Source organism: Canis lupus, chromosome 9, assembly GCF_011100685.1.
Source record: "Canis lupus familiaris isolate Mischka breed German Shepherd chromosome 9, alternate assembly UU_Cfam_GSD_1.0, whole genome shotgun sequence".
Lineage (NCBI taxonomy): Eukaryota > Metazoa > Chordata > Mammalia > Carnivora > Canidae > Canis > Canis lupus.
The window spans coordinates 41,040,138-41,067,624 of NC_049230.1; the positions used below are offsets into that span (position 1 = coordinate 41,040,138).

Sequence of the window (27,487 nt, forward strand, 5' to 3'; positions counted from 1 at the left end):
ACGCTCTGCACGTCCCTCTCAGGTAACACCCCCGCCCCGAACCCGGGAGGTGATGTGCCTTCGCGAGTTCCCGCCCACGTCTGCCCCGGCGTGCCTTAGCCCCGCCCCGCCGGCCCCGCCCCTCCACTCGCGTCCACGTGAGTCCTGCGCCGGAGGGGCCCTCGCGGCAACCCCACAATCGGCCACAGAGAGGTGACAGCCGCCGCAAGGGCTATAGGGCTCTGTCCGACAGCGGAGGCGGCGGAAGCGGAAAAGGCGGGACCTAGGGCGCACGTTACGTCGGCACGCGCGAGCGCTAGGGCTGGGTCTCGGAGTCGAAAGTGGGCGCTTTCTGCGCGTGGTGGCAGCTGAGAGGCTCTCGGTGGGTTGCGGGGTTGGACCTCATGGCTGAGATAATTCAGGAACGCATAGAAGATCGACTCCCCGAATTGGAACAGCTGGAGCGCATTGGACTGTTCAGTCATGCGGAGATTAAGTGAGAGAGAGCTGGGGAAGTGGAGGGGCTGGGGCGGCTGAGGGGGCAGAGGAAGGAGTCTGTGGCGGGGGGGGCAGGGATGCGGGGGCCTTTACTTGGGCTTATTTTTCCTGATCTGGCAGGAGCCCATTTTCAGATTTTGTTGATGCCCAGAACTTCTCGCCTGTTGAAAGGTGGTCTATCCATTCACCCACCAAACGTCCGTGGCTCTTCATGGAGCCCGTGCTTGGGGCTCTAAAGGTGGTAAAACCAGGATACCTACCTACCCATCAGGACCTACCTGCCTTGTGTGTGTTGGGGGAGACAAACGTTTTGCGTACAGTGCGGCATACTGTAAGTTGTACTAGAGTGTACTGCCTGCCCTAAAGCTATAGAGTGCTGTGCGGAGCCCAGGATGAGTAGATGAATCAGTCTTTAAAAAAATTTTGCTTTTTAGATTTTATTTATTTATTGACACACAGAGAGAGGCAGAGACCTAGGCAGAAGGAAAAGCAGGCTCCCTGAGGGCAGCCCGCCGGGAGAACCCATCCCAGACTCCGCGATCACGACCTGAGCCAAGGGGACCTAACCACCGAGCCGCTCGGGCGCCCCATAGATAAATCTTTCTAATAAGACTTGGAGATGGGGACCGTTTAATCTCGTGTTCTACGCCAGGGCTTGGCCAACAATGTCTGGCATGTAGTTGGCATTCAGTAATTTGTTAGAATTAAATTTAATATTTCTTTAATGGTTTTCTGATTGTTTCTGCATTTTACAATGGCTGTGAATGTAGTAATGTGGCTGTGGGAGCCTTAAACATTTGTTAGTGAAACGGAACATAGCAATGTGGACTCTTAATGAGTATTCAATACATGTTACTACTGTTAACTAGAGACCATTATTGGCTTTGTACATCTTGCATTAAATTCTCCTAATATACACATGTTCTCTCTAGCTAAATACAGTGAATCCTTTCCTGTGAGTTCTTTGTAGTATTAATGAACCTTCCTAGGTAGAAACAGTACAGACAATCTAGGTTTTTTAGACCACATGTTGAAAACTCAGAAGTAAGAGGATTTTAGGAAAGATACTTGGTTATTATTAAAACTTAAGTGATCTGAATTTGGGGGAAAATAAATATTAGTATCATGTATAAATAATGTACTTAGCATTATTTACTTTATTGGTGGGAATGTCAGTGGTCCTGGCAATCGATTAAGATGATTTTCATAAAAGTTTTAAAATACATCCTGATGCCCCTAAGCACACAGAAGTAATCACGTAAGACAATACTTGTTTACGAAGGATAATTATTTGAGAATTTCAGGTTTTGGAAAATGTGTTTTAAATATATTAAAAATAAACTTAAAAAACCCCAAAGTTATTTTTTTTAATTTATTTTATTTTATTTTATTTTTAAGATTTTATTTATTCATTCATGAGAGACACACACAGAGAGAAGAGAGGCAGAGACACAGGCAGAGGGAGAAGCAGGCTCCACGCAGGGAGCCAGACGTGGGACTCGATCCTGGGTCTCCAGGATCAGGCCCTGGGCTGAAGGCGGCGCTAAACCGCTGAGCCACCCGGGCTGCCCAAAAACCCCAAAGTTATTTAACTTATGCTCTTTTCAAGTACTCTTTTTCAAGCCATGTTAAATGGCTTTCTCCTCAGGGCTATCATCAAGAAGGCTTCGGATCTGGAATACAGAATACAGCGAAGAGCTCTTTTTAAGGAAGACTTTATCAATTATGTTCAAGTAAGCAAATAAGTTCCTTTTTAATCCCTTCATAAGTTTTATTTTTTAAACATTTTATTGATTTGAGACAGGGGGGGAAAGCAATGGGGAGAGGCCGGGGGAGAGGGAGAAGTAGGCTCCCCACCAAGCAGGGATCCCAACGTGGGGCTTGATCCCAGGACTCTGGGACCATGACCTGAGCCGAAGGCAGATAGATGCTTAACCAACTGAGCCACCCAGGTGCCCCTAATCCCTTCACAAATTTTATTTTTATTTTATTTTATTTCATTTTTTTAAAATATTTTATTTATTTATTCATGAGTGACAGAGAAAGAGGGAGAGACACAGGCAGAGGGAGAAGCAGGCTCCATGCAGGGAGCCTGACATGGGACTTGATCCTGGGTCTCCAGGATCATGCCCTGGGCTGAAGGTGGCGCTAAAACGTGGGGCCACCGGGGCTGCCCCCTTCACAAATTTTAAATCAGTTCTAGAATGGTGAGCTTGATTCAGTTTTCTACAAAATTCTAGAATTGATGATTAAATGGTAATTTTTGAACAGGAATAGAGGTGATTTAGGAATAACATTGTTCCACTAAGGCTTCAGTACTTGGCAAACTGAAATTTTTTTTTCTTCTATAGTGTTAGTAAATCAGGTACTGCCATAGAAATTGTGTATCGGCATTTCAGCAAGATAATTGACAGCCTCTTTGTTGTGGGGGAAAAAGGAAAATGGGTTTGATGACAATAGGTGATTGGAAAGTTAATATTTATGTCTATAAGTCTGCTGTCTTGGAAAGCGGTATGCTGCGAATTCTTCAGTACTATAAGTGGATGGAAGATTTGAGTGAATATGAAGTATACATGCTGGACCAATTTTCAAATGGAAGAATAGCTAATATGTTGGATAACAAAATCTAGCTTCAGAACCTGATATTAAGATGGAATGTTATAAGACTGAAGGTCTGTTCTGACCTTAGATTTAAAAACACAATAGGTGAACAAGTGAGACCTGGCTACAAATCTAATCTTGTATTTGGAAGATTTGAGAGCTCATAGAAGATCACTAACTCAAACTTAGCCAAGAGCATATTACATCATAAAATATAATCTGTATGTCAACTGTACTTCAGTAATACATTTTAAAAAGGAAAAAGGAAAAAATAATTGACTAAAGCGTGTTGGACAAGGTAGCTGAGGACATTGCAAACAGTAGGCATTGAGCAGACGTTAGTTTGAAAAATAGTGTCTTGCACTTAACAGACCATGTCTGGAGCTTTGTGTTAGGCTTGAGACTACTTTTTTTTTTTTTTAAAGATTTATTTGTTTATTTGAGAGAGAGCACAATCAGAGCACTCCCCACTGAATGTGGAGCCCAATATGGGGTTTATTTATTTATTTTAAAGATTTTATTTATTTATTCATGAGAGACAGAGAGACAGAGAGAGAGAGAGAGAGAGAGAGGCAGAGGCACAGGCAGAGGGAGAAGCAGGCTCCATGCAGGGAGCCTGACGTGGGACTCCATCCGGGTCTCCAGGATCACGTCCTGGGCTGAAGGTGGCACAAAACTGCTGAGCCACCCAGACTGCCCATCCAAAATGGGGTTCAATCTCATGACTCTCAGATCATGACCTAAGCTGAAATCAAGAGTTGGACGCTTAACTGACTGAGCTAGCCAGGGACCCTGAGACTACATTTTAAGGACTGACTTTCTTTCTTTATTTTTAAAGATTTAGTTATTTGAAAGAGATTGAGAGAGCATGGGGGTGGTGTGGAGGGGCAGAAGGAGAGGTAGGGAGTCCCAAGCCCACTGCAGAGGCTGACATGGGGCTTGATCCTACAACCCTGGTATCGTGACCTGAGCTGAAACCAAGAGGCGATGCTTAGCCGGCTGTGCTACCTAGATGCCCCTCTCCTTTTCTTTTGTTTAAGTTTATTTATTTAAATAATCCGTACACCCAGCCTGGGGCTGGAACTCATGACTTCAAGATCAAGAGTCTTGTGCTCTTCTGACTGAACCAGCCTGGCACCCCAAATCTTCTAAGTGTTACGATTTTGGTAACGTGCTTTCTTTGTATCTAAGATGTTTATAACCTTGCTAATGTATGGATTTGTGAGTTATACAGATGTAGGGTGAGTTTTCAGTGACTGCTAAGACATTTACTACAAATTATGGGTGATAGCAAATTATCTTGCTTTATATCCTTTTTTTTCTTTTTTCTTTTCTTTTCTTTTTTCTTTTCCTTTTTTCTCCTTCCTTCCTTCCTTCCTTCTTTCCTTCTTTTCTTCTTTCCTCCTTTCCTTCTCTTTGCCCAAAGTGGGACTTAAACTTATGATCTGGAGATCAAGAATTGCGTGCTCTACCAACTGAGCCAGCTAGCTGCACCAATCTTGTTTTATTTATTTACTTATTTTTAGAGAGGGAGAGCACTAGCAGAAGGTGGAGTATGGGGGAGAGGGAGAGAGAATTTTTTTGTTTTTAAGATTTATTTATCCATTCATAAGAGATAGAGAGATGCAGAGACACAGGCAGAGAGAAGCAGGCTCCTCCTCGCAGGGAACCTGATGTGGGACTTGATTCCTGGACACGGGATCATGACCTGAGCCAAAAGCAGACACTCAACCACTGAGGCAGCCAAGCATCTCTTGTTTGATATTCTTGATTCTTAATTGCTTTATGATTTTAACTAAATATATTTCCTGTATTTAAAAGGTTATAAATTTTATTGTTTTTTTTTTTTTTTTGTATGTTTTTCTTCCATAGTATGAAATTAATCTTTTGGAGTTGATTCAGAGAAGAAGAACTGTAAGTAGATATTCTGGAAGTTGGAAGAATTTAGAACTAAATAGTGTGGCTCTTTAATTAGAACTTGGGTTTGAGAAGCAGTTGGCATTGATAAATTGTGTGTTGATGTGCTCATAATGGATATTTGAGATATTTGTGAATATTTGTTTTCCTTACCAATAGTATTTACACTCAAGTAGGAATGTTGCTGTGGATAAATGTGATTAAATTGAGCCTTTTTTATGTCCCTTTTTAGCGCATTGGGTATTCATTTAAGAAGGATGAGATTGAGAATTCTATTGTACACCGGGTACAAGGTGTCTTCCGACGAGCTTCAGCAAAATGGAAAGTAAGTGATCAGAACATCTTTAATTATAAGAAAGGTGAAAATATGTATTGTATATACTATGATATCAATATTCAGATGTATTGTTTATTCTTGGATGTGTCAAAATTTAACCTAATTATGATATCAATATTTGAAACCACTGATCAAAGCATTAATAAAATTGATCTCATTACCTTATAGTTCTTCTTTGAGGATAGTACTGAAAATGCTCAGTTTGATACATAATTAAGGATTAGAAATTTGGGATATGTTTGGATAAATCTCTGAGTGAAGTATACCAAAGACTTAGAAGTGGAAACTGAATAGTTAGATTAGGTACAGCACCTCACTTACTTGATATTCTTCATGTTGGGCTCTGGGACTGGGATATAGTAAATGGGGAGTACTCTGGATCTTGGGAATGACAAATTTTGGGTTGCTACCCCTGATTGAGACCATTTAAGAACTGCATTGAACACATTGGGTAGACAACAAATTTTATCTTGGAGCATGGTCGGTAGGGAGTGGTGGCCAGATGGAGTTACCACATTTAAGAGATCTAAGGCCTCAGTGAGGAAGAGCCTAGTAGTCTGAGCAATGTGTTACCACATTGGTCTTTCTGAAATCTTCCGTTTCTAAAATTAGTGCAAAGTTGTATTATATAAAAAGTTAAAATTCGGGCAGCTTACACAACTTATTACATTGCTTTTCTTGCAGGATGATGTTCAACTTTGGCTATCCTATGTAGTCTTTTGTAAGAAATGGGTGAGTATTGGGCGGCTGTCTCTTGCTTTCTTGTTCCGTCTTTCAGTTATTTTTGCCTTTTAAGCCCCATACTTGGGTTACTGAACTCCATGTTTTCTCCAAAGGTGTGGGATTAGCAAATGGAAAAGAACCTAAAGAAAGTTGAACTTTAAGTGTAACATTTGTGTTTATCTGAATGACTATATAAATGGCTTCTAAGCCAGAAAATGATCTTTATGTATTTGTTTAGTAAAATTGAAAATTTTTAGATATTTAGAATGTTTACATGTAGTGGTTTAGGTAGAAGAAAACTATGGATGTATCTATTTTTTATATGTCCTTGCAATGGCAGGTTTTTGCCCCATTGGATTTTAAATTGGTAAGAAACAGTACCAGATTACTTAGAGATTCGTAACAATGATTTCACCGAATAGGAAGTAGAATTACTTTTTCTCTTTTACAGGCTACCAAACCTCAACTTAGCAAGGTATTTTCTGCCATGTTGGCTATTCATTCAAACAAACCAGGTATGATGAGATCCTTGTCATTTTTTTCTTCTACTTTTTATGTAGACTCAAGCTATTTTGGAATTTATTTTGCTTAATAAACCTAAAATAAATTATTATTATTTAAATTTTTATTTATTTATTCATGAGAGATACAGAAGGAGAGTGAGGTAGAGACACAGGCAGAGAGAGAAGCAGGCTCCATGTAGGGAGCCTGACGTGGGACTCCATCCTGAGTCTCCAGGATCACGCCCCGGGCTGAAAGTGGCGCTAAACCGCTAAGCCACTGGGGCTGCCCTAAAAGAAATTATGAGAACTCAGCATGGGTACTTGGCCTTAGCACTTTGGGTTTCCGAATAGCTGCCTCTTAGTTCATCTGTACATATTGTATACCACTTAATACATCAGGTACTGTATTTGTGGGTAAGAAGGACTAAGTTTCTTTTTGTTTATAAAAGTATTTTATTTATAGTTTTTTGAAAGTATCTTTTATTTTATTTTATTTTATTTTATTTTTTATGTTATGTTATGTTATGTTTTTTTTTTTTTTTTAAAGGAAGCCCTATATACCCAGGGTGCCTGAATGGCTCAGTTAAGTTTTTGCTTCTTCCCAGTTCAGGTCTTTTTTTTTTTTTTTTTCTCTCCAGTTCAGGTCTTGATCTCAGGGTCATGAGTTTGAGCCTTGCATTGAGTTCCATATTGGGTGTGGAACCTACTTAAAAGAAAAAAATAAAGTAAGCTCTATGTGGAGCGTGGGGCTTGAACTCATGACCTAGAGATCAAGAGTTGCATGCTCTGTTGACTGTGCTCAGGTTGAGTCACATGCTGAAAAAGTCCAGAGCAATGGCTCTCTCCCATTCACAATCCTAATCCAGATGTGGTTACCAACCATGAGTTGTTTTTACCAAAAGCAATCTTGTCTGGTGACATAGCTGACTTTTATTAAGTTTATTTAGTGGGGTTGATTTCCTATATAGAAAGACAAAAATTTTGTTTCTAAAGCCTTTATTCCCAACAGGTGTGGTAAAAAAAATTTATCTTTACATTTTTAAAATTGAGCCATTCAGAAAAAATCATGAGTTATTTAAAACAAAAGAACGAAATATTTTTATTTCATCGATTCTAAAATGAGTAATTTTTTTCCAGCATTTTAACACTTTTAAAATTTGTATGACATATAATGACGTTGACCTCAGATTGGATGAGGCACATAAGTACCCACAGATGTTACCATTTATGTCTTTGCTTCAGAATACTCTAAATAAAGCAATAACGCTTAACAGATAACCATTAGAAACTCCCTCTCTACATCCCCCCCTTTTTTGTAAGATTAAAAAAAATTCTTTGAGTATTAAAATTGAAACATTTATCTTTTTGGTCCGACTCGGTTGAGTTACTGAAATGAAGTCTGATATTTTTCATTTATAGCTTTGTGGATTATGGCAGCCAAATGGGAAATGGAAGATCGCTTGTCTTCAGAAAGTGCAAGACAGCTATTTCTTCGAGCTCTGCGATTCCATCCAGAGTGCCCGAAACTTTATCAAGAAGTGAGTTGTGTATCTATAAGATGAGAGGGTGATGTCTCAGTTTCGGTCTTTCATGGACATACATTCTTTTTCTTTTTTAAAAATTTTTATTTATTTCCCTGGCAGAGTGTGAGTGTGTGCACACACAAGCAGGGGGAGTAGCAGGCAGAGAGAGGTAAGAGGGAGAGCAGACTCCTCACTGAGCAGGGAGTCCAATGTGGGGCTTCATCCCAGGACTCTGGGATCATGACTGAGCTGAAGGCAGACACCCAACGGACTGAGCCAACCAGGTGCCCCTGGACATACATTCTTTATTAAGTTAAAAAATACTGATTTATGGGGGCTAGGGATAAGTAGGGATTGCTGCTGTAGATAGAAGGTAATGAAGATATTTCTTGGCCAGTATAGGTGTTGACCATGTGCATCTTCCATTTTCTTGGTGAGAGATGGGAACTCTGACCTGCCCATTATGATTGGGAGGGATAGGGAACAGGACCTACCTTTTCCAGTTGTGGGGCCAGCCATCTTTATACTTTTGTCCTTTTTCTTCTTGTTCCTACCCATCTTCTTTCTTCTTTCCTTCCTTCCTCCCTCCCTTCCTTCCTCCCTTTCTCTCTCTTTTTCTTTCTGCTTCTTTTGGCTTCTCTTTTTTTTTTTTTTTGTCTGCTTCTCATTTTTATTGTCTTTTTTTTTTTTTTTTTTTTGAGATAGATAATTCCTTTTCCTCTTGCTGGACTTAATCTTTTTTGGAGTGAGGCCCTAGAACAGTGATGACCAGACTTTCAATTAAGAAAAAAACAAGTGCTAGAAATGCTATATTATGAGAAGCTACCCTTTTCTGAGGTATTAGGATAAGAGAGAAACTACTGTTTTGTCATAAATTGAAAATTAAGCCTCATCTGATACGAGGAAAAAGATACAAGTCTTTATGCTCGTAAGTTTTCTAACTGTCCAACTGCAATGACTTTTGGTCTTGTACTGCATTTTGTTTTTTTAAGAGAGGGAGTCAGGGGGCGCCTGGATGGCTCAGTGGTTAAGTGTCTGCCTTTGGCTCGGGTCATGGGATCCTGGGGTCCTGGGATCGAGTCCCACATTAGGTTCCCCACAGGTAGCCTGCTGTGTCTCTGCCTGTTTTTGTGTGTCTGTCATGAATACATGAATGAAATCTTAAAAAAATAAATAAATAAAAAGAGTCAGGGGAGGGGCAGAGGGAGAGAGAGAGAGAATTTTTTTTTTTTTTTTTTTTTTTTTTAAGATTTTATTTACTTTAAGGGTGCCTGGGTGGCTCAGTTAGTTAAGAGTCTGCCTTTAACTTGGGTCATGATCTCAGGGTCTTGGGATTGAGCCCCATATCAGGCTTCCTGCTCAGTGGGGAGGCTTGTTCTCCTTCTCCCTCTGCCTATTGTTCCCCCCTGCTCTTGCTCTCTCCCTCTCTCTCTGTCAAATAAATAAAATCTTTAAAAAGAAAAGATTTATTTTAGAGAGAGCATGTGTGCATGCATGTGAGAGGGAGGAGGGGGAGAGGGAGAAAATCTCAGGCAGGCTCTGTGCTAAGTGCAGAGCCAGAATTGGGCCTTGATCTCTTGACCCTGAGATCATGACCTGAGCAAAGTTTCTTTCCGTGATGTAAGCTGAAACCAAGAGTCAGATGTCCGACCGACTGAGCCACCCAGGTGCCCCAGGACATAAACACTTTAAGAACTTGTGATTTTCATATGTCTTGTAACGTAAATTCAAAGTATTAAAAATTCTGTGAAGTCCAAGTTTACATGTTATGCATTAGTTTTTCTTCACAAAACTTCATAGTATATATTTGCCATTGCTTTTTACTTTGAAATAATTACAGATTCACAGGAAATTACTAAGATAGTATAGTGAAGTCCTGCATACCACTAGTCAATTTCTCCTGATGGTTACATTTTATAAAATTATAATATATGAAAATTGGGAAATTGATATCAATATAACATGTGCATATGGTCCTAGTCATTTTTTTTTACATGTGTAGATTTATGTTACCACTACCAGAATCAAAATACAGAGTTGTTCTACTACCCACAAAGATCTCCTTCCTTGTCAGCTAGTTTCATAACAAAATAAAACATTAACACTACTCCCAGAATTTCCCAGATCTGATACTTATGTGTGAAAAATGGCATCTTCTGTATTTCTAATTAAATTATTTTCAAAGATTTTCAGTTTATTATTTCCCTTGTGTAGTACTTTAGGATGGAGTTGATGCATGCTGAGAAACTGAGGAAAGAAAAACAAGAATTTGAAAAAGCCAAAATGGATGTGGTAAGATCTGAATGTGTTGTCACATGTTAATAATTTATAGTGTTTTAAGCCTGCTTAGGAGTAAGAGAAAATTTTTGGAATGTATTTTTGTTCCAATTTAGTGTTCTATTTTGAAACTTTAAGATGAGTCTAGAGTTGATTTAATGAAAGGTCTTAGTAATAAAAATGGAATTTTGTGCTTTAAAAATAGACATTTGGATTAATTGAAGTAGTCCTTAAAACTATTTATTGCTGATGGAATGGTAAATGATTTTCTTCAATACTTTATGGTTCCATTAAATGACAGTTGAAGGAGCTTGAGGAGGGTTGTGTAATGTGTGGTTCCTAGCCTTCTTTCTTTTTCATTTTATACAATTTTTTTGTGACAGTAATTTTATTTTTTTATTTTTTCTTACAATAATTTTTTTTAAGATTTTTTATTTATTTATTCATGAGAGACAGAGAGAGAGAGAGAGAGAGAAAGACAGAGAGACACAGGCAGAGGGAGAAGCAGGCTCCATGCAGGGAGCCCGACGTGGGACTCGATCCCAGATCACCAGGATCACACCCTGGGTTGCAGGCGGCGCTAAACCGCTGCGCCACCAGGGCTGCCCTGTGACAATAATTTTAAAGAAGTTTTAGAATGTTAGAGCTGAAAAAGGAACTTTGCTATCTGTTATTGTGGTTTCCAGCTGCAAATTTTTTTATTCAAATAAAAGTTGACACAAAAGGGTAAACAGGCATGTAAAACCTGACCTGTTCAGGTTAAGTAGAGAGTCAGGCCTTAAGCCATGTGATCTTGCTATCACTTTAGGAGCCTGAGAGAACACAATTGGAAGATCAGTGGTCTGGTTCAAGCTGCACATTTTACAAGTGAGGGAACTGGCCCAGTGAGAGACGTGATTTGCCAGAGGTCATATGGCACAGGTAGCCTAGGACTGTTTTCATCCTAGTGCTTTTTTTTAGTTAATGGCACTATTAAGTTATGTTTAATACATTTCAGGGAAATCTTGATTATCCTGAAGAAATTCTTAATGGCGAGTTGGCACGGATCATCTACAAGAATTCTGTTAGCATAATTAAAGGTATGTGTGTTTTGAAAATGTATATATGATGGAGGAGTGAAACATTCTGTTTGTAAAAAGAAAGACTTTTAGCTAATTTAAAAAATTCGTATTAGAATTTCTGTTAGAATGTGCATAAAATTTTGTAGAAATAGTGTCCTGTTTCTTTTTTTTTTTTTTTTTTTTTTAAGATTTTATTTATTTATTCATGAGAGAGAGAGAGGGGGGCAGAGACACAGGCAGAGAGAGAAGCAGGCTCCATGCAGGGAGCCCGATGTGGGACTCGATCCCAGGAATCTAGGATCATGCCCTGGGCTGAAGGTAGGCGCTCAACTGCTGTGGCAACCAGGTGTCCGTTGTCCTGTTTCTTTAAGAAAAAGTTGATTGCCCCTCAGGATATAGTTGAACATTTCAGTAAGTTTACTGAGTATTTTATTCACGTGAGGAGTTGGAGAGAAACAGATGATGTAGAACGTTTCTTTATGCCAGTAAGAAGTTTAGAAGAAAGGAAGTACTTATGAATACTCCAGAATATCAATAATGGTTTTGCTTGTGCAGTAGGTAATTTGTTTTTGTTTTGTCCTATTTCTCAATTTAAAAAAAAAAAAAAAAGAATTCCAGCACATCAAGACAGTAGTACTTTCTTGTAGAAGAAAGTGATACTTTAGAGTAAAGTGATACTTGAGAGTCTTACCCTCTTCCTCCACTTTTTAAATTTTAGGTGCAGAATTTCATGTGTCACTCCTTTCAATTGCACAGCTATTCGACTTTGCCACAGATCTGCAAAGAGAAATTTATGATGAGTAAGTAAAGTCATGGAAAGGTGAATATGTCTGTTTCTGGTCTTGTAAAAATTTGAGATTGGGTGTTTAGAAAGGGGGAAAGAAGATAATACGCTAAATCCTTGGAAGAAAGCAAAGTTTTGATTTCTGGAGAAGTTGATTCATTTATGGGCTTCCTTTTGGAAATAATTTGCCTTTATTCAATAACATATCTTAGAGCTATATCAAAATGTATATTCCTGCTTTACTGTTATGTCTTTTGTCCATAAAATGAGAATGGTACTCATGAATGTTTACAATTGATTGCTGCAGGTAATTTTATTCTTTAATTTTTGGGCATATGGTTTGAGCATTATCTGCAGCCTGCCTTGTGGGTACTTCACTTTTAGGTAGTACCCCTTACTTTCACAGGAGATAAAATAAAACTTGGATCAGTTTGCTCTTTGGATTTTTCAGGGCTTTGGTTGAGGATGTGGTTGTGCTTTTCCTTTGCCTCTGTTATAGAAAATCAAGAGCCTGGATATAATAAGGTTCTCCAGGGCTCAAAGAGAATTTGTTTTGTCACACATACCTGTTGATTAGACTTTGAGAGCTAACTTGAAAACTAACATTTGAGAATGATATCTGAAACATTCTGAAACCTAATAAATGTGTCACAACTCTAATCAATTGACAGAATTTGTGCAGTGAGTGTGAAGATATCTGGAGACCCTATCGAGGAATTATCTCATGTTAATAGAATTATTAAAAGGGTGTCCTGGGTACATTTTTAGGATGTAGGGAACTGTCTCTGTTTGATATTCTGAGTTAGTCTCGTGTCATAGGGCTAATGCCAGTAAATTACTTTTCAGCCTTCAGGCTCTGCACACAGATGACCCTCTCACTTGGGATTATGTAGCACGGCGAGAATTGGAGGTAGAGTCGCAGCCAGCAGGAGAGCAGCCTGCAACAAAACAAGCCAGAGCAGTGGAGCTGGGCCGGAAAGAGGAGAGGTGCTGTGCTGTATATGAAGAGGCAGTAAAGACTCTCCCTACAGGTGACCTTCACCAAACCTCGGTGTGGTGTAGGGGTGGTAGTATCCAGAAACATGAACTGAAGCTTTTGTTCCCATTACCAAAATCAATTTTCAGGAATTTCTCTGTAGTAATACACAGCATGCCTGACATTCTTTTTTTTCTTTTTTTTTAGATTTTATTTGTTTATTCATGAGAAACACAGAGAAAGAGAGAGAGAGACAGAGACACAGGCAGAGAGAGGGAGAAGCAGGCTTCATGGAGGAAGCCTGACATGGGACTTGATCCTGGGTCTCCAGGATCACGACTGGACTGAAGGCGGCACTAAACTGCTGAGCCACCCGGGCTGCCCCATGCTTGACATTCTAACTTGTTCTTTGGTGGTGAAAGATAAAAGAGTTTTTTTTTTTTTTTTTTAAGATTTATTCATTTATTTATGAGAGACAGAGAGAGAGAGAGAGAGGCAGAGACACAGGCAGAGGGAGAAGCAGACTCCTTGCAGGGAGCCCGGCATGGGACTTGATCCTGGGTCTCCAGGATCATGCACTAGGCCAAAGGCGGCGCTAAACCGCTGAGCCACCTGGGCTGCCCAAAAAAGTTTTTTATGACCTTCCTTGATAGTAGTGATATTTATGTTCATGTATTTGGGGGAGATGATACTTAGGAAATGGTAATTCAGAAGATGGTCTGTCATTCCTTAATTATCTTTTGACACAGATTTACTTTTGGATTTTGTAATATTGGCTTATTAAGATAGAGGGTATCTATAACATGGGTGAGGTTTTTACTTTTTTATAGTTAAGTGGTCACTCAGTTGTTCTCCCCTCCAGTATTTGAGATGTTTGGCTATAATCGGAATAACTAAAGTTTTTTTCACCAAACCAACTAGAATTAAGTACATATTTTTGGCAGTGAATGTGTCCTTACCCACTGTTTGTACTGGAATTCTGGTAAAAGTCGGAGTTCATGTGCCTTCCTGAATGCCATCATGGTTCTTTCCAGTCTCTGAAATCAGAAAGATTCTTAATTTTAAAGACTAGTTTAAACTCTTTTTTTAGAAGAATTTTCCCTTCAAAGAAAAGATGTAGGTGACTGTTAAACAGGGAGACTGTGACCTGATCAGTGTTATCTCTGTGACTTTTCCAGAGGCCATGTGGAAGTGTTATATCAACTTCTGCTTGGAAAGGTTCACTAAGAAGACAAGCAGTCAGTTCCTCAGAGAGAAAGTAAGTTACGTGGTTATCGTGGCTGACTAGAAAGTGACTGTTTTCTGGAAGAAGGGCATACACATGGCTCCTTTGGGGCCTAGGACAGCTTCCAAGGACTTCATGCTTAACCTGAGCTCTTTCTCCTTACGGGTGACCTGTCATTCTGAAGCTCTGAGTCTGCTGCATCCTTATTTGGGCCACCTGGTCAGGAGGCTCTCTCTTACTTGGCTGTGCTTGGTGCGCTTTTTGGCTGGTCTGATCATGGATGTGCTTGGTGGGCTTTTTGGCTGGTCTGATCATGAGTGAAGCCACCTCAAGTTCCTTCTCTGTTTTCAGAAATATGCAAAACTGCACTTGTTCCTATACCCTACTTGGATGTTTGTAACAAACCGACAGATTTTTCTGATTTCAGAGACTGGAAAGAACCATGATGGCATTCAGGAAGGCACATGAGCTCCGACTTCTACCAGAATTCCAGTACAAGCAGTGGGTAAGGACACAGTCACTGCCAAAAATATGTACTTAATTCTAGTTGGTTTGTGCTGATGTCAAGTGTTTTAATATCTAGTTATATGACTAAGCCCATTTGGAAGTTTGGTAGGGAAGATATATAGACATTATGTTTGTTTCTCAGTATTTGATGTATGCCAAAAATGTTATCTGTACCAGCAAAGGAAGGAATGTCATACAGTGGAAAACATTCAGAACAAGGAGTCAGAGGTTGGGTTTATTTTGTGTGTCTACTCATCCATCTTTTCCTCGACATGCTTTTCCTGAATATATGCGTAGCCCAGAGTAACCATTGGTATGGTAACAAAGACAAGTTAGATGTGTTTCTGTGTTTCAGAACATTCTAGTAAAAAGCTTGTTAACCCATTCTAACTCTTGAGTGGGTAAGGATTATTATGGAGACCAGGTTAATGTGCTTAGGGAATATGTAGTCTAGATTGAGTTTTGTCACTTCATAGCTAGGCAACTTGGGCAAGCCACTTAACCTTTCTGAGTTTGTTAACTTGATTTTATTTTTTATTTTTAAATTTTTAAATTATTTTTTTAAAGATTTTATTTATTTATTCATGAGAGACCGAGAGAGATCAATGAATCGGTAGAGACACAGGCAGAGGGAGAAGCAGGCTCCATGCTGGGAGCCTGATGTGGGACTCAGTCCCAAGTCTCCAGAATCACGCCCTGGACTGAAGGTGGTGCTAAACCGCTGAGCCACCCGGGCTGCCCGTTTACTTGATTTTAAAATAGTGTTAGTGATCCTTGTTTTTGACAGCTCACAAAGTTGTTGACATGTACGAAAATGTTAGCATTTAAAAAATACTGGGCAGCCCTGGTGGCTCAGCGGTTTAGCACCACCTTCAGCCCGAGGCCTGATCCTAGAGACCCAGGATCGAGTCCCACATCGGGCTCCCTGCATGGAGCCTGCTTCTCCCTCTGCCTATTTCTCTGCCTCTCTCTATATCTATCATGAATAAATAAATAAAATCTTAAAAAAAAAAAAAAACTTTTTACGTGTAGCTAGGTAAGGCATTGTATACTAGTATACTAGTCTGCTTTATTATATACCACAGCTGAGGTACCATTTTCCCATTATGGCAACTATTTGGGAAAAATCCCAGGGGTGGATGAGTTCAGCTGCTCCAGTTTGAGCAATTGAATATTGGCAAGACAGTCACACCCTATAAATTTAGGTGGACTTTGCTTTGAATATTACATTGGCAGCCTGTCCTCTGCCTGTCATTACTATTTGGTCATTCACCATTCTGGCTATTCAGACATCCTCTGCTGCCCCAATCTCTAATGCTGCCCTTCCTAAGCCTACTACCTCATCACTCTGGTGCCTTTGCGTTTAATGAGAGTTGCTCAGTATACTGTCTCTAAACTTATAACGTATAACTGATCTACATCCATCATTTTTCCAAATTATATTCTTCACAGAATGATCTTTTAAAATTGGTGATCAGATTATTCTGTGGCTTCTCACTGTGCTTTGGATAAAGCTGGTCATTCTTCCTAATATGGCCTTGGCCTCACCTGTTCCTCTCCAGTATACATTCTACCCCTTCAGCCACATTGAACTTGGATTTCCTTTTATATCCAGGCTTTCTCATCTTTAGTTCAGCCTCTTACATATGCTGTTTGGGAGAGCCTTCTCTAACTAATGCCTAGTCTTAAACATTAGCATAAATGATGTTTCCTGTCTCATCACTGCCATAGACCCTGTTGGGTGCTCCTGTTCTGTAATCTTATATAGCATATGATTCTTTTTCTGTCATGGCAGGTATCAGGTTGTGTCTGTTGTTAGACTAGAGGCTCTTGGGTGGAGAACATACCCAATTTTCTCATTATTGAATCTAGCATATATAGTGTGCAATAAAAATACTTGCTGAATGAGCAGATTACATATTGCCATTTATTTGCTCTTTCACAGTTTTGTAAAATTGAACTGATTTTAGGTTATTTTTCCCCCTTTGTTACAGTGGTGTGGCTGTAAGCATTTTGAACACATAAGATTTCCTTCTGTTTATTTACTTGTTGGATGATATGATCCATTACATAGCATCAAATACATTTCAGAGAAGTTGTACCAGTTTATTGTGCACCCAACTCCATTTGAATGAATAAACGTTTCATTAACCCACAAATATTGGTTTTGTCTGCTCTTTATATTTTCTTTGGGGGGCTAGGTTTTATTATAATAAACTATTTTATTAAAAACTTAACTTTCAGGGCAGCCCCGGTGGCGCAGTGGTTTAGCACCGCCTGCAGCCCAGGGCGTGATCCTGGAGACCCTGGATCAAGTCCAGAGACCCTGGATCGAGTCCCACGTCAGGCTCCCTGCATGGAGCCTGCTTCTCCCTCTGCCTGTGTCTCTGCCTCTCTCTCTCTCTGTGTGTGTGTCTCTATGAATAAATAAATAAAGTCTTTAAAAAAAAATAAATAAAAACTTAACTTTCAATCTAAATCATTTAGGCCCTCTATTTTTTGGTAGCCTTTAGAAATAAGAGCCAGCAATGGCTGGGATCCCTGTGTGGCGCAGCGGTTTAGCGCCTGCCTTTGGCCCAGGGCGCGATCCTGGAGACCCAGGATCGAATCCCACGTCAGGCTCCCGGTGCATGGAGCCTGCTTCTCCCTCTGCCTGTGTCTCTGCCTCTCTCTCTCTCACTGTGTGCCTATCATAAATAAATAAAATTAAAAAAAAAAAAAAAAAAACCAGCAACGGAAGAGAATTTCAGATTGCTTACTTTGTGCTTATTTGGCAGCCATTGCCAGAGGTTAAGTGGGGGAAATTACTGCCTTAAATGAGATCTTTTTTTGTCCCTCCAATATAGATGATCTAGCTTTCAGTAGTTAATTTTCAGTAGTTCACTTTCCAGTGATCTTTTGTCTTACCTAGATTGACTTGTTGCTGCATCATGACTTCTTAAAGGAAGCTCTGGAGGTGGCAGTAGCTGGGACTGCATCATTTAGAGACTCTGTAACGATGTGGCAGATGAAGCTGCAGGTGCTGATTAACTCCAAGAGCCCTGACATAGCCATGTGTTTTGAAGAAGCTTTTGTGCATCTGAAAGCCCAGGTCTGTAAGTTGGGTCTTTTGTATTTCATTCTGTTTGGGAAAACTTTGAGACTGAGCCAAAGCTCATATGAAGTATGCTTGTCTGATGAGGGCTGGCCCCAGAGTGCATCTGTGCTGATGGGTCAAGGGTCAGTAGTGGAAGAATTTACTTCCATTTAGTAGCCTAGTTCTAATTTATTATTTGAAAAATGACTAAATCGTATGAAATTCTGTTTTGATATCTCAAGTGAGAAATACTAAGAGTATTGTTCTCACTTGCTTCCAAAGCTATACTTAAGCCTGAGTTATATTTTTTATTCTTTTTAAGATTTTATTTATTTATTAGAGAAAACGGGGAGGAGCAGAGGGAGAGGGATAAGCCGTCTCCATGCTCAGTGCAAAGACCAGTGTGGGGCTTGATCTCATGATGCTGAAATCATGACCTGAGCTGAAATCAAGAGATGGATGCTTAACCAGCTGAGCCTCCCAAGCCCCTCTTAAGTCTGAGTTTTAAACACACATGTATGTCTAAATCCTAAAACTTTGCAGTGAATCTTTTTTTAAAAAGATGTTTGTGTATTTAGAGAGCAGAGAGAGGAGGAAAGAATCTCTAGCAGACTCCATGCTGAGTGCGGGGCCTGACAGGGGACTTGGTCCCACAACCTGAGCTCATGACCTGAGCAAAATCAAGAGGTGGACACTTAACTGACTGAGCCACAAAGGTGCCTTCCAGAATCTTTTTTTAAAAAAATATTTTATTTTTAAGTAAATCTTTACACTCAACATGGCTTAAACTCACAACCCCAAGATTAAGAGTCACATGCTCCACTGACTGAGCCAGCCAGAGACCTCCTTTTATATTAGTAGGAAAATAGTATTCAAAGTGGGAAAAATTTTTAATTATTTTATTCTATTTATGTGTGCCTCTGGGATAAGAGTGAAGATCAGATTCTTGAGTCTGGCTTTGGTAGTGTTTTGGGTCCTAGACCGCAGAGTCGTGACCTGGATAACTGGGGATCTGACCAGCTATGAACCCTTCATTGCTTAATTCACAGATACCTGATGGCAGTAACTAGGCAGTACTCCAATAGAAGGGACCTGGTGCTGACAGGAGAGTGCTACTTGGGGGTCTTGGTCACAAGTCGATCTGCACTGGCATGCCATTCCTTCTGGGCACTGAGCATTTGGTCATAGTGAGGTCGGACTGGGAGTGAGTTTGTATTTTACATAATAAGTATCTTAGTAGGAGCCTGTCTTTATAGTGACTAGTTTTCAGAGCAGAGAGTTAAGCTGTTCTATGCTTTTTCTTCTTTCTCGTTGTGACCAGTCTGTCTGCCATTGTGGATTTCTTGGGTCATTTTCTAACTTTTTTTTCCCTTTCTTACTGTGATCAGGACTGTCTACCATTGTGGATTTCTTGGGCAGAGTGGAGTGAAGGTACCAAAAGAGAAGAAGACACTGAAGCCATTTTTAAGGTCAAGACCCCATGTTCTGAGTCTTGTGGTGGGTGAGAATGAGCAAATAAGTTTACTGATTTGCTAGGTTTTTAGAGTTATTTTTATTTTTTTTTTATTTTTTTTTTAAGATTTATTTATTTATGATAGAGAGAGAGAGAGAGAGAGAATGAGAGAGAGGCAGAGACACAGGCAGAGGGAGAAGCAGGCTCCATGCCAGGAACCCGATGTGGGACTCGATCCCGGGACTCCAGGATCGTGTCCTGGGACAAAGGCAGGCACTAAACTGCTGAGCCACCCAGGGATCCCCTAGAGTTATTTTTATAGCATGTGTTCCTAAAGCACTGTTATTTGGGCAGCCTGGGATGGTTCTGGGAAAATTTGTTTTGATATTTATAAATTTCCTCACGCAGCTTTTTTTTTTTTTTTTTTTTGTAGAAAGCTCTCTTAGCTGTCAAAGGTGCCGACTCAGTCACTCTAAAGAATAAGTACCTGGATTGGGCTTACCGAAGTGGGGGCTACAAAAAGGCCAGAGCTGTGTTTAAAAGGTGCTTACAAACTTTGATTGCTGTTATTTGTTTCTCCACTCCATACTCAGCCCCTCATACCCAGGTTATATGTATGGCAAATAGTACCTGAGGAAGTAATCCAAGAGACTTTTTAAAGAAGTCTTTCTTTGAACAATAAAAATGGTTTATACCCATTGTGGAAAATTTAAAAAGGGGGGGGAGATAACTAGATAACTATTAACTCATTGTAATCCTATTAACAGGAGGAAAAAGCATTTAATGTTTCATTTAAAAACTTTGTTTTCTAAAAAATAAAAAAAAAACAACTTTGTTTTCTCATATTTGAGATTTTACTATTACCACATTTTATATACCGCTTTTGTTGATGAATATTGCACAGGCCTTTTCCCTGTCAGTAACAGTTCTTCACGAACATCATTCGCTAGAAATAGCTGTATGGTACACTGCTCTATGGATGTGCCATGATTTAGTTGGCCATAGTAATACTGCTTTGGTGAACATTTCTACGCAAATATTACTTGTCCATACTAGAAATTAATTCCTTAAAATATATTCTTAGAAGTAGAATTACTGGTTTCCTTCAGAAAGATCTTGAGATGTAGTAGAGGGAACTTTATTTTTTTAAGATTTTATTTATTTGAGAGAGAGCGAGCATGAGCGGGGTGAGGAGCAGAGGTAGAAGCAGATTCCCTGATGAGCTGGGAGCCCGATCCAGGGCTTCGTCCTGGAACCCTGGGATCATGACCTGAGTTGAAGGCAGATACTGAATGAGCCACCCAGGTGCCCCGTAGAGGGAGCTTTATTTTTATTTATTTATTTATTTTAAAGATTTTATTTATTTATTCATGATAAACAGAGAAAGAGACTGGCAGAGGGAGAAGCAGGCTCCATGCAGGGAGCCTGATGCGGGACTCGATTCCTGGACTCCAGGATCACGCCCCGGGCTGAATGCAGGTGCTAAACCGCTGAGCCACCCAGGGATCCCATTTTTTTTTTAAAGATTTTAAAGGGAGCTTTAAACTGTAAAAATGAGGAAGAGAAGGAGAACAGGAAGAAAACTGGATAGGAAAGTTTGGTGGAGGTGAAGAGTAACATTGAAACACCAAACATTGAAAACATTGAGAGTTACTGGTGGTCAAGTGCAGTCCTTGCATTGCATTGTGGCCAGGTCTTTACTAAACCATGCATTATGGAGGTGCTGGCATAGGAATTTAGATTCATGGGATGTAAGAGGCTTTCTTTCTCTATGGAAGTTAACAGTTTTCTTTTTCTTTTTAGTTTACAGGAAAGCCGTCCATTTTCAGTTGATTTTTTCAGGAAAATAATCCAGTTTGAAAAAGAGCAAGTAAGTGTTCTGTCTGCATTTCTTATTTGGGAAAATGAATTAGTGGTTACTCATATATGGCAGCATTTTGTCATTTAAAAAGGTCTCATATATAGTATGAATTTCTGGTTCCCTTCATCTAACCATTTTTTCATAGAGATGGTTAAGGAATGATAAGCAAAGAAGAGAAAGTCCCACGTCTGGAAAATAGAAAACTTACATGTTACCTCATATAGAAAACCCTCCCTGCCAAGCTGGGCAAGGTGCTGCTTCCCTGTCTCTGAAGCACTGTGTTTGTCTTTTGAATTGGGTTATGAGGTAGAGAGAGAGTAGGCACTCAGTACTGTTTCTGGTGTGTGTCGTTTTTTGTTTTTTGTTTTTTTAAATTTGTTTTAGAGAGAGAGTGAGCATGTGTGCATGAGTTGGGGGAGGGGCAGAGGGCAAGGATCCCCAAGCAAACTCCCTTCCAAGCATAGAGCCCGATCTCATGACCCATGAGATCATGACCTGAGCTGAAACCAAACCAAGACGTTGGAAACTTAGCTAACTGAGATTACACAGGTGCCCCATGTTTCTGATAAATATATATATACATATATATATACACACACACATACATACATATATACACACACACATATATATATATATTTTAAATTTTATTAATTCATGATAGACACAGAGAGGCAGAGAGAGAAGCGGGCTCCCTGCAAGGAGCCTGATGTTGAACTTGATCCCAGGACTCTGGGATCATGACCTGAGCCAAAGGTAGGCATTTAACCACTGTGCCACCCAGGCATCCCTGTTTCGTTTTTTTTTTTTTTTTAAGATTTTATTTATTCATGAGAGACTCAGAAAGGTAGAGAGACATAGGCAGAGGGAGAAGCAGGCTCCCCATGGGAGCCTGATGTGGGACTCAATCCCTCCACCTAGATTTTACACCCTGAGCCAAAGGCAGATGCTCAACCACTGAGCCAGCCAGGTGTCCCAGTTTCTGGTATTTTTAGTTGAACTTATGAGTGAGGAAAAATATTGGGAGGTCTCCATTTAAAAACTAATATACGAGGGGTCACTTGGGTGGCTCAGTCTGTTAAACGTCCAGCTCTTGATTTCAGCTCAGGTCATGATCTCAGGGTCATTAAATTGAGTTTCCGTGCTGGGTGTGGAGCCTGCTTAAGATTTTTTCTCCCTCTTCTTCTGTGCCTCCCCACCCCTCTCTCCCTCTCAAAAAAAAAAAAAAAAAAAAAAGGTAATATACAAAATAATACATAAAAATCCAAAGGTGTCTGTGGTTTCTGATCCTATCACAATAATATAGCCAACCGTATTAATTTTAATTTTTATTAGGTTTCTGTTTATGTGTATATGCACAAGTTTTATTACTGACTTATGCGCCATGTGGAAGTTCTCTTTTTTTACTTAATTTTTTTTTTAAGATTTATTTATTTATTAATGAGAGAGAGAGAGAGACAGGGACATAGGCAGAGGGAGAAGCACAGCCTTGCAGGGAGCCCAATGTGGGACTCGATTCTGGATCCCGGGATGATGCCCTGAGCCTAAGGCAGACTCTCAATCACTGAGCCCCCCAGGTGTCCCTTTTTTTTTTTTTCTTAACATTAATTTGTGAACACATTCCTGTGTTTTTCCATGGTTATCATCTTTAACAATTGTGGTGTTATTCTTAAACCTGCAGTTTTCTTAACTAGTACATTAGGTGTAGGTTGTTAACAGATTTTTGATACTGAAAACAAGAATGCTATAAACATTTTGTTTATACAGTATTTTTTTCTTTTTTGGAATTCTTTTTTTGGGATAAATTTCTGGGACTAGAGAGAAAGTTTTTTTTTTTATGGTTCTTTATATATTGTAAGATGGTCCTCCCAAAGAAGTGTATGTACTTCTTTATAGTGATAAATCAGCAGATATATCAGTATATTTATTTCCTTACATGCTCTCTAAATCTGCAGTATTGCTTTTTCTCCTTTATTTTGGTGTTTTGATTGGTGTTTTATTTTTACTTGAATTTTGAAAAATTACTAGTGAGGTTAAACACCGATATATATATATATTTAAGTATTTATTTGAGAGGTGAGAGAGAGTGTGTTTGAGAGCACACAGGAAAGGGAGAAGCAGACTTCCCACTGAGCAGAGAGCCTGACATGGGACTCGATCCCAGGACCTTGGGATCATGACCTGAGGCAGAGGCAGATGCTTAACTCACTGAGCCACCCACATACTTGTGAACTCTTATTTTTATAGTTTTAATCATTGTGTGGGTCATTTATCTGTTCTCGTCCTTATAGTACAAGGGGTAACATAGCATAATAATAACTAGGCTTCGGATTAATAACATAATAGGTATGTATGTTGGGCAGTTCTCAGCCTTGTCATCCTTCTCCATAAGGGAGGTCATAATAATACCTATTTAGGGGTGTGCAGGTTATAAGACCAGAAGGGGGGATCCCTGGGTGGCGCAGCGGTTTGGCGCCTACCTTTGGCCCAGGGCACGATCCTGGAGACCCGGGATCGAATCCCACATCGGGCTCCTGGTGCGTGGAGCCTGCTTCTCCCTCTGCCTGTGTCTCTGCCTCTCTCTCTTTCTCTCTGTGTGACTATCATAAATAAAAATAAAAATTAAAAAAAAAATTAAAAAAAAAAAAAAAAGACCAGAAGGGGATACTGCATAGAAAGGACTTGGCATAGTCCTGTGCATGTTATGAGTCCTTCCCAGAGTGTGATTCTGTTTTTCATGCATGTGTATGATATGGGGTTAAATTGACTTTTTTTTTTATTAGAGCATGAGCAGAAAGGAGTAAAGGGGAGAGGGAGAAAGAGGCTCCCCACTGAACAGGGAGATGGGGTTTGATCCCAGGATTCTGGGATCATGACTTGAGCCAGAAGCAGATACTTAACTGACTGAGCCACCCATGTACCCTAAAGTGACTTTCTATAAAATAGTACAATCTTAGTGAAGAGAAATTTGAATGAGGAAATGGTTTATTTGACTATGCGAATGTATTTTTAAATCGTAGCTGTTATTCTCCTTTGAAAATGAAACAAAGGAGAATACATTTAAATGGAAATAGAGGTAAAGAATGAACATTTATTGATTGTAAAGTTAGTACCCGCTACTGTGCTAGGTGCATAATTAGTCAGCATTTTAATTGAATCCTTATGGTTGCTCTAAGAGATATCATTATCCTTGTTTTATGGGTGAGAAAACTTTTAAGGTCAGAGAGTTTAAACTTGCAGAAGGTTATATAATTAGTATTTACATATGCTTTGCCTTCATATAAAAAGTGCCAGAACCCAGACACAAAAGAAAGAAATCCTTAGCCACAAGGAATAAACCTTCCCCATTTATTTATTTAAATCCCACTCTTCCTTCAGGGCTTTCAAATGTATTTTCCTGTGAAGCTGCCCATGTTCCCCCAACTGAGAATTAATTGGGCTTTTTTCCATGTTACCATAGCAGAATACTTTTATCACTGTTTGACATAGCCTTCACTCTGGTGACTACTGCCATTTGACTTTTCTCTGGATAAGTTGAGAGCCGGGCTGTGTTCATCCTAAACCCCAAACCTTCTCCCCTTCAGATATCTGATAGGTGATAGCTGCTTAACAATGTGGTTGAGAGGAACTTGTGACATTATGAATTAAGCTTTTGAGGCAAGATTGTCTGATTATTTTTGTTAGGAATCCTGCAAGATGGCGAACTTAAGAGAATATTATGAGAGGGCTTTGAGAGAGTTCGGATCTGTAGATTCTGGTAAGTCAGTTCTGTTTACAGGTGTGGTCTATAACCCATCAGTATGGTTAGAACAGTGCTTACCTCTTTTTTAGGTCATGGCTGTCTTTAAGAATAAAACTTGCATCCTTCCCCTGCCTCCTCCCTTAATTACTTTGTGCATAAATACTTGTAGACATAATTTGGCTTATAATTTCAAGTTCACAAGTTCAATTGTTCATGGGTCTTCTGTTAACTCTGGAGTAGAAGATGATTTGCTTGGTTGTTCACTAAAAAATTGTGATATTTGTAAGGGAAAGGTTAATAATGTAGGTCAGAGTAAAAGAGTGGGAGTGATAGCAAAGGGGTTGTGGGATGCTTATTGACATAAGTTGTCATTGGCTGTTGCCACATTGTACTCATTTTTATAGGACTTGTAAAAACATCTTTCTGGGTATGTCATAAAATGTTTACTTATGAACTCAAAAACAATGTCTAGTTGTTAAACTTAGATTGAAAAAAAAATTAGCTTTTACAAGGTTTTAGCAGACCTTCTGGTGAAATGAATAAAAATAGCATATTTAATAGCCCAAGCAAGTTTTATTAGGCATGGTAACAAAGTTATAGTGAACTCATTGAAACTCAGTTTCACCTTGAAAGAGACTCAGCAAAAGCCTCCCTCTAAAATATTTAGTATTTTCGTTTATGAAATACATAAACTGTCATGATTTAAAATGAAGTTTTCTACTTAAAAAAAAAGTTTGATATGCCTTAATGTAAAGGTGAGAGAGGTAATGTTTCACACAGGGCTCTAGGGAAATAACAGCAACAAGTTAAGTTTCATAGAAGTCTTACACTGAATATTAAGTAGTTTATGTAATAAAGCCTTGTCAATTTTTTGCTTCCCTTTAAAGATCTTTGGATGGATTACATCAAAGAAGAATTGAACCATCCCCTTGGTAAACCTGAGAACTGTGGACAGATCTATTGGCGAGCCATAAAAATGTTACAGGGAGAGTCAGCAGAGATGTTTGTAGCTAAACATGCTATGCATCAAGCCGGCCATTTGTGAGAAGAGGAAGAACACAGCTAACTTTGTGAAATAGTATTGTAAACCCTCTGGCCAGTTTTGTATTGTGAGTTCACCTGCAATTTGCTAAGAGGTGGCAGACAAGATGGCTTTCTGATTTTGAGACGTGCTTTAATTTTGTTAATGTGTTAGTCTTTAATTCCAGAAAAGAAAATTGGCATTTAGTGGCCAGAGGCTACTTGTTAAGGCTGGACTTATTATTGTAGTCCTAAATGTTTTCCAAAATATATGGAAATCATAAACTTGAGTTTCTTTCGTTAACCCTGGTCAAGAATGAGTATCTCTAATCTGGACCTAGGGACCAGTGGAAGTGGAGGAGAAAGTACATTTCCATTTTTTTGTCCTCCTTTTACTAAAAAAGTCTACATGGTGTGCATTTGTTGTAGGAAATAATGGAGGGAGCAGAATAATGTGCAGAAGGAAATAAAAACATCCCATAACCTTATGCTCTGGAGTTAAGCTTTATTTCCTTTATGAGGATTTTTGCTATTTTTTACTTTTTTTTTACTATTAGATCTTCTCATTCATTAAGTGTCCATTATTAGGATAGAAGAGAAGCTTTTTGGGATGGAAGTGGGGGTTGGAGGAACAGAGCTGGACATCCTGAGAGAGCTTATTGATGGTACAGAAGAGAATTCTGGGTACTGGGGGCAAAAGTTGACCTTTAAGAAGATAAAGACATTATAAAGGTGTCTTCTGTCTCAGGGACTGATTTTTAGAGAAGTGTCTACAGTGGGGAGGCCCAACAACAAAAAGGAGGGCAGTGGGTAGGGAGTAGATTAGAGCAGCAGAGAAGGCCTTCAGAGGCAAGTTGGAGGATGGCTTGGAGCAGAGAGGGCATTCTGGGAGCAGGGGAAGCAACTGTTTGAATTTTACATCCTATAACTTAACATTGATGTCACTGAGAAGAGCATTCAGTGTAGTTTTATGTAATATTATGTTTCACTTATGTTATTTTCTATGTCATTAAATAGCCTTAAAAACATTTAATGAATTTTTAACATTTCGTTGTATAGATGAACATGACTTATTTTACTAATCTCTTGTGGTTGGACATTGTCACCTCTAAGTTTTTTCTTATAAATGCTGTTGAAGATTCTTATAAATCTTTGTTCACATCCCTCATTATTTCTTTAGGAGATTGATGTTCAATGGTAGAATTACTGAATTAAAGGATATAACTATTTTAAAGAATATTGACATGTATTGCCAATTTGCAGTGTATGAGAATACTTTGAAGCAATGTAGGAAAATGTCAACACCTTTACCTGTAGTGGGTATTATATTTTAAATTTTTATTATTTAAATAGAAGAAAAGTAAGATGTCATTGTTTTAATGTGCATTTTTTATATTAATGAAGTTAATGTTCTCTTATTTTTT

General features: G+C 39.3%; 1 protein-coding gene across 1 annotated transcript; it reads left to right on the plus strand.

The window, feature by feature from the left end:
* Positions 1 to 251: 251 nt before the first annotated feature.
* On the plus strand, positions 252 to 27,432 carry UTP6 (UTP6 small subunit processome component). Its single transcript, XM_038548187.1, has 19 exons — positions 252 to 475; positions 2,126 to 2,210; positions 4,951 to 4,992; positions 5,228 to 5,320; positions 6,017 to 6,064; positions 6,507 to 6,570; positions 7,978 to 8,096; positions 10,296 to 10,373; positions 11,356 to 11,437; positions 12,138 to 12,219; positions 13,050 to 13,234; positions 14,358 to 14,437; positions 14,832 to 14,909; positions 17,823 to 18,002; positions 19,376 to 19,456; positions 19,874 to 19,983; positions 21,244 to 21,310; positions 24,986 to 25,058; positions 25,931 to 27,432. Exons 1-19 carry the CDS (start codon positions 384 to 386, stop codon positions 26,086 to 26,088), a joined length of 1,797 nt encoding a protein of 598 aa, XP_038404115.1. The 5' UTR covers positions 252 to 383; the 3' UTR covers positions 26,089 to 27,432.
* Positions 27,433 to 27,487: the final 55 nt, after the last annotated feature.

Bases quoted from the DNA above. Each gene is read 5' to 3' on its own strand.
- UTP6 (XM_038548187.1), top strand. From the start codon at position 384: ATGGCTGAGATAATTCAGGAACGCATAGAAGATCGACTCCCCGAATTG. The intron at 476-2,125 runs GTGAGAGAGAGC...CTTTCTCCTCAG, and splicing joins TTCAGTCATGCGGAGATTAA to GGCTATCATCAAGAAGGCTT. The intron at 14,438-14,831 runs GTAAGTTACGTG...TTCTGATTTCAG, and splicing joins GTCAGTTCCTCAGAGAGAAA to AGACTGGAAAGAACCATGAT.